Here is a 7,717-nt window from a genome sequence, read left to right on the forward strand (position 1 = left end):
GAATGGAGGAGAAGGGATTGCGGCGTGACCATCCCCCCTGGGGGGTGATTTCTCGCTTTCTGTCTCTATGTCTCTGTCTGTCTGATGAGTGTATGCGCCCTATAGTGAAAATCTCTCAAAAAAAATGTATCGTGTATCTTAGTACATATACTTTTTTAATAAATATAAACTATTATGATGGTGATTTTTATTAGTCAAGCATTGGGGGGCAGGCAATACACAGAGATTTAAACATCAAATGGGTAGTAAATGACCCCTAAAATCCTTTAAACTCTTGAAATTTTATTATCTTACATTAAGTGTACATATAGTCCATGTATGGAGTATACTACCATTGCACTCCACATTTCAAAATTGTCCCTAGAAAAATCCTCTGAGCTTTACATGAAAGAACTATTAGTATACTTTCTCAGAAGTTTTGAACAAACTAATATGCTTGTGATAAGTAGGCAACAGTAATGCTTCTCTTTTTTGTGTTCTTTTTGGAGAGGTTTTTGCTATAGGGTGTGTGTGCTTGCCAGAAAGACAGAGAGAGACAGAGAGACAGAGAGACAGAAAGTGAAAAATCACCCCCAGTGGGGATGGTCATGCCGCAATCCCTTCTCCTCTATTCTCCTCTCGGGATCTTGGGCACACACGCATACGCACCTGGCATGAGTTTAAGCTGCCGGGTCCAGAATTCGAACCGCAGTCGACTACATGGGAGTCCAGCGACATAGCCATTACGTTAACTGCTGGTCCCAGTAATGTTTCTTTTAAGTTCATCTCAGCAAAATGGAAAGAAGAGAAGCACAGTGACAATGTGCTTGTACTTAATCAGGCAAGAATGAATTTTGCATTTAGTACTTGGGGAATTTAGTCCCAAAAAGCAATACTTATCAATTGAAGACTGATGTAGAAGCAAAATAGGACCACTGTAGGGTTAGACATGACCATTGATGCAAAGGTACCTGAAGTTGTAATTCCATTTAAATACACAAATATGCATAAGAATGTTGTTCTTCAACTTCTGCTTTTTCCTGTGTACATGGAAGTGTTTAAAAGAACACCACTCTTACTTAATATGTAATGTTAATACTTTGTTTACCAAAAGATTCCAACCATGTTGAGACATATCTGTTCTGAATAAGAATACTCATATTAGGAAAGAAAAATGACAGTAAAACTATTTTTAAGTTTTATTTTATCTTGATTGCCAAATCTGGAAATTTGGTGCACTGACTACAAGACTTCTAGTTCTAAGGAAGCATCGCAATGTGCCTAATGATACTGGAATGCCTCAACTAGAGAAAGTCATTTTTGTGGGGACCACACTCTCCAACTAAGCACATGCCATTCCAGGAATTAATTACTGAGCTCCAATGAGACTTTTCAAAAGTTAGATCAACATTGGGGTTTAAGAAAAAAATTCTTTTTTCCTTAGTAGCCAGCAGCAAGCAGGAGTGTGGTTTTAGAGTGAAGCTTGTTTTTCCAGCCGTGCCTGGGGGTACCCTGAGCTTCAAGGAGCTCAAAGAGACATTTAATTTATTGAGTCAAGTTTGTTTCTGCCCATGGCTGAAGGCAACTGGAACCTGCTGCTCTTTGGTAGGCAGATTCTATCCTCCAAAGCCAGAAAAAGCAGACATAGCAATCAGTAGCCAAGCCCTCACATCCAAAGACCATTTAAATGGTGTTAACATTTTAACATTGGGAGAGGGGACCTGGATAATTGGAGGTATCATGATAAATCCCTAGAAAGTGAACTGGGACAGAAGCTTACTTCGGTGGTATAAGTAGGGTTGGCATCTTCCCATGGAATTTGTCTGTCTGCCTTACTGACTCTTACTGCTTTGTTTAAACAAACTTCCAAGTATGTGAGCTATATCAAGTAAAGAAACTAGTTTCAGGTTTGGAAGTGGATTTCACTGTCCTGTTTCCCAAGCATGTTGGATGGCTACCTCAGTCTTTTCTCATGAGGGAGGCTACTCTTTTCACAAACTCAGCAGCCTCCCTGATCTTGGAACTTTGAATAGCTCATAATCAAGTGAACATCGGACAGATAGTAAGCTCCTTTGAGGCAGGTTTTCTGGGGCAGTTGCATGGAATTTAAAAGGTTGGCACTGTGGTAAATAAAGCTCACCTTTTATGACATAATCAGTCAACGAGACTGACAATCCATTACTTGAGAATGTACTTGCATTCAGAACATTTATTGTGTAGTTTTGATTTTTTTTTTTGAAGAGTTCATAAGAGTAAATGTGCCCTTTGAAATTAATGACTGCTTTGTACCCAAGGGATCTTAGGCTGGAAAAAAGACTTGTGGTTCCTGAGGAGAATAGCTCATAATCAAGTGAACATCGGACAGATAGTAAGCTCCTTTGAGGCAGGTTTTCTGGGGCAGTTGCATGGAATTTAAAAGGTTGGCACTGTGGTAAATAAAGCTCACCTTTTATGACATAATCAGTCAACGAGACTGACAATCCATTACTTGAGAATGTACTTGCATTCAGAACATTTATTGTGTAGTTTTGATTTTTTTTTTTTTTGAAGAGTTCATAAGAGTAAATGTGCCCTTTGAAATTAATGACTGCTTTGTACCCAAGGGATCTTAGGCTGGAAAAAAGACTTGTGGTTCCTGAGGAAAGCCAGACTGAGCCTGGGTCAGAGATTGCTTGACTCAGGCTGGCAGTCTCCATGTGATCAGGACACTAAGCAGTTCCCAAGGGTGATCTCTCCCCACTTTTGCCTCTTCCTCCTCACCATTGAATATACTCCATACTGGAAAGACACTCTGGTTCTCCCTAGGTAGTCCAAACCTCAGCATTTTTTTTTTAAATCCTTACAGAAAGAGAGAAAGAGACGATTTTAATACATTAGTCCTATTTATAACCACAGTGTATGTTTTCCTTTCTTGATAGGAAACGCACGACATTCCTTGACCCAGAAATGCATTTGGCTGGTTATTCTCTTAACAACAGTGGCTTCAGTTATGCCAGTGGTGGCATTCAGGTTTCTGAAGGTTGATTTATATCCAACCCTGAGTGATCAGGTATGTGACAGTGCTGAGTACTTGCAGTGTGGTTCTCAGTCTGATTGGAAGGCCAGGGAAAGCTAATGAGATGCCCATAGGCAAACACCCACAGTGTGTGGCATCACATCAGAGTAGAGGGGACTGCCCACATCTGGAACGTACTAGTCCTGAGTGCCAATGAAGAAAGGTGTCTAGACTAAATGTGGGTGGGGAGTCATAAATTACAAGTTAAGTTGAGCATTATGGAAAGCTGACTTTGGAAATAGAATTTCATTGGCATCATTTTGAACAATTGTTCCAAGGGAAAACCAAGGTATAGAGAAAGTTTTTAATTTGAGGGTAAGTAAAGGGTATAGTAAAAGAAGGGAAAGCAAGATGGGTTAAAGAGGCTCCAAATTTATGTATAAATATAGTACAGATTCAGAAACATGGGGGAGATCTTACCTATGAACAGACTGAAAAAGAGAATAACAGCTTCATGAATGGACAATAACAGTAAGAATAACAGTAGGACAATAACAGTAGGAATGGACAATAACTATAGGAATAAAATTATTGGAATACTTAAATTAAGAAATTACAACACATTCTATGGGAATAAAAGAATAAGTAAGACATCATCAGGTTAGGTCAGTACTCAAAAGAGAAAAAGAGAAAGGGAAGACATGTATTTGTAGCCATGTCATGAGAAGGGAGAAGTTGGGGTGAGTGAGACCAGGTTAATGATGCTGAGAGGGACTAAAGTTGAATTTTATTGAGACATCCCTCACATTCTGGGGCCACAGTATGAAAATATCCCTTCTGAAAAGATTCTTGGAGTCCCTCGTCATGCTTGCCCTTTCTCGTTGTCTCTATGAGCTCACTCTGATATAAACCCAGAAAATAATGGATGAGCTGAAGAAAGGAAGATGGTGCTCATTTTTTTTTCTGTATGAAGTCTGATTGTGATTTCCTGATTAATGATTTGTTCCTAATACAAAGTCAAAATCCAAAAGATTTGCCATCAGAGAACAAGGTCGTATGCACCAAACCTCAGGTCTTTTTATTCTCAACTTTATAGAGACATGAAGGAAATGTTGGAAACCCATCCAAATGGTACTGAGCCATTTCATAAGGCTGTAAACCCCCACCTTCCAAAAGAAAAAAAAAATCAAAATCCTAAAGTTTCACCATCTAGTGACCTGACATATTTGAAAACTTGACTCTCCTTTTCTAAATTTTCTATTCCAGTCACTGATGACTGTCGGAGCCAGAGAACCTCTAAGAGGGAGAAAAAAAAGGCTATTTGGGGGAAAATGATACTATAAATTGTTATGCTGTATTTGGGTGATACAGGCTAGAAAAATCTTTCTGTAACAAAAGTACACTCCTATACATTTACAATGCAAGAGGTGAAGACAGTGAAGCAATTTGTCTGAGTACTTCTTATTTATGTACTAGTCTCTTAGTAGAAATAAAAATTGACCAATGCCCAGTGTGATCTTTGGGTGGAACATTTATTGGTTTAAAACTACCATTTGCATTTACAATAAAGGTGAGTATTTTGTTATCTATGTTGCTTTTACTGAAAAAGTTTGCACTTCACAATGTGGCCCACTGTCTGGAATCTGTCATTTGGATGCCTCTTCTCATCTGGGTCTGTTCCTCTCCAGATCCGCAGGTGGCAGAAGGCGCAAAAGAAGGCAAGGCCCCTAAGTAGCCGAAGGCCTCAGACCCGCAGGTCAAGCTCAAGAAGATCTGGATATGCTTTTGCTCACCAAGAAGGCTATGGAGAGCTTATCACATCTGGAAAAAATATGCGGGCTAAAAATCCACCCCTGACATCAGGGTTGGAAAAGACTCTTTATAATAGCACTAACTGGATTGAAAATTTATGTAAGAAAACCACAGACACAGTGAGCAGCTTTAGCCAGGATAAAACAGTGAAACTGTGAGTCAAGATGAATTTGAACCACATAGTTATCTTTTCACTTTAGCTGGAGTTGAAATTCAGCTGCTCCAGAGTTTGTGATCAGGACAAGGCAAGGGCTGAGGCAGGGTGCCTGGCTTAAATCTGTGGAGAGCAGCTGCCAGTGCCCACCAAACCGGGGTGAGCACTACAGGAAACCAGACCACATGGTTCACCGTTCTAATTCATGACTTGGTGGACAAAACTTCACAGAAGCAGCATAAATCGTTATCCACCTCAATATCATTTGACCTGGACTAAGGGTCTTATTTATGGAGAATATGTAAATCTGCATATGTAGTCACTAGACCCTCAGGTGGATAAAAGGGTGCATTCCAAAGGTATATCTGAGCTGAAACGTATATCCGTTGACAAATAAACATGTATATGTAAGAGCAGCCTTTCCTGAGGTACACTCTCAAGATTTAGTATGTCCTCTGGTGCCTTCAGTCTAAGACCTGTGTGTTACTCTCTACTCCTGACATCTACCTGTCTGTTCAGCCAGGACAACAAATTGCTTTTTATGCCTGAAGAATAGAAAAGTGTGTGGTATTTCTCTCTCTCTCTCTCACTCTCTCTCTCTCTTTTTTTTTTTTCCTCCCATCAATCTAGGGGCAAAGCATCTTCACAAAAGGGCAAGCTAATAATTGGGTCTAATTTATTCAAAAAAGCTTTCAGACTGTGTCATATACAGACATTCACAAAACGTCAAAATGAGTCACTCTAAGTATTCTATATTTTCCAGTGACTTTTATAACAACCTCCATAGTTGTTTATTTGCACATCACTTAGAACCATGAATGGAATGGGCAAAACATTGGAATTTTGCACTTTAATGATGGGCAAAAATGTTTAACATTTCCAATTATAAAAGTTCTGAAAACAAAGTAATAAGCAATCTCTTCAAATGATTATTTCAACACTTAGCTATAGGTTATTTAGAGCTAGTTGCTTTTAATACTCAGCTCTCATCTTTATAAATCAAACATAGAAACCTAGGTAGATGAGGTTGATTTTTTATTTTTATTTTTTTAAGGTGTTCCAGCTCAGGTTTTCAATCTACCTGTGAATCACCAGTGTATTTTCTGTGAAAGTGTTTAGGCAGATTTGTCTTCAAACCCCAGCTCTGTCAGTTCTTATCTCTAAAACCTTGGGCAGGTATTTTCTCCGAGACTCAGCTTCTTCCTCTGTAATATGAGGATACACTACCTCGTGTGGTTGTTCAGTGACTGTTAAAGCACAGATTCTGAAATCATGGAAAACAGGATTCTCATATGAATAGATGAGTTAAATTCCTGTGAACTCACATCAGAATAATAGGATGATTGTAAGAGAATACAAATAACTGGAATTTAAATAATCAGTGGTGAAGAGTTGGATGAAATGAGATGCTAAGTAAGATGTAAAACCGGTTAGTGTCCCCCAGGGGAATAAAACTATAACTTTGGAAGTAATTTCTCTACCAGAAAGCAAAAATAAATAATCATGCCTTATCAGTTTTCTACAACTCCAACTTTATAGGTTCTTTAATGTGATCCCTATTGAATTATTAGTCAAAACAAAGTTACATTTCCCACACAGTCCAGTGACTCTTCAGAAGGTTTGATGGATAACGGACTAGCATGATATTAATCAGTCACAATTTTATTTTGCTTAATTTTCAAGTCTGGAATAATTTTTCCTGAATGAGAAACTTTACGTATAAAAGAGCCTTATACAGTACTTTAACCATAGTGAATGCCTGTAGCTGTTCCCTTTTCCCCTCCATGTCTTGCCTAGACTTACCCATTTGTTAGCTTTCAATATTAAATTTGCTATTAGTTTCACTATATTTGTTCACTTTTTGTAACGTTTTTGAAAGACTAGAAAATGTTCAGTAAATGTTTTGGCACTATTGGTATTGTTTGTCCCTTCTTTATTAGGAATTCACTGGGAGAATTTTGTTACATTGGTCCTCTGATTCTTTTGTTTTTTCCCTTTCTCTCTTTTCTATGCCGGAGAAAATTTACATCATCCTCAGGACCGGAGTCAAAAAGAAAAGTAGCCAGTTGGACTAAGGGATAGGAAAGATAAGAAATGTCCCAGTTTTGAAAATTCAGCTCAAATTAAACATGGCTGTTTATAAACAGATAGTATGGATGACTGTGAGAGAAACACATTATCAGCTTACTGCGGTCTCATGAGATCCAAATGAGCTCACACAGCCTTTACAAGATCCTTCAATTGTAAGCACCAGGGATTATTTTGAACCTTAAGATGAAAAGTCTGAGGGGTGAGTGGTATATTGGAGAGTATAAAAATTAAATTTTACATAAATGCTATCAAATTACTTGGGAAGAACATTTTTTTCTACCTTCAAGACTTAAGTTGGTTAACTTTATATTTTTAAAGTTTCAGCCCAAGTTATATTACAGGCAATCCTCAAATTGTGTTCCCCTGATTTAGGTCTGCTATCTGTTGTTCTTGTCTTCATTGAGGGTATATACCTATGAAGGAAAGAGAGAGAGGGATGGAAAAAGTAAGAAAAATACAGAAAGAGAGGGAAGGGGGAAAAAAGGAATGGAGGGAAAGAAGGAGGAGCAGAGAAAAGGTTTTCCAATTACACGTCTCTTGAGGTGATGTGACTCTCTAAAAAATAAATTTAATCCCTCAAAGGAAAAAAATTCAATTGTGTTACTTACTAAGTTGAATAATAAAATCTTCACAGTCTTTATTAGATCACAAAACTCTTTATGAAAAGGGGGCCAGGATCTCACTTC

General features: G+C 38.3%; 1 protein-coding gene across 6 annotated transcripts in view; it reads left to right on the forward strand.

Moving 5' to 3' along the window:
* ATP8B4 (ATPase phospholipid transporting 8B4 (putative)) overlaps positions 1–7,451 on the forward strand; it is a 276,289-nt gene extending 268,838 nt beyond the window's left edge. For 3 of the 6 annotated variants that reach the window (XM_006168771.3, XM_027768393.1, XM_027768396.1), the window contains 2 exons: positions 2,898–3,028; positions 4,663–7,450. In XM_006168771.3, the coding sequence (XP_006168833.1) occupies positions 2,898–3,028; positions 4,663–4,944 (413 nt within the window). In that variant the 3' untranslated portion in view covers positions 4,945–7,450. Of the gene's footprint in view, positions 1–2,897; positions 3,029–4,662 lie in introns of all 6 variants that reach the window. The other 3 variants (XM_027768395.1, XM_027768394.1, XM_027768397.1) reach the window with 2 other exon arrangements.
* Positions 7,452–7,717: the final 266 nt, after the last annotated feature.

This window comes from Tupaia chinensis, unplaced genomic scaffold, assembly GCF_000334495.1.
Source record: "Tupaia chinensis unplaced genomic scaffold, TupChi_1.0 Scaffold146140_1, whole genome shotgun sequence".
Taxonomy (NCBI): domain Eukaryota; kingdom Metazoa; phylum Chordata; class Mammalia; order Scandentia; family Tupaiidae; genus Tupaia; species Tupaia belangeri.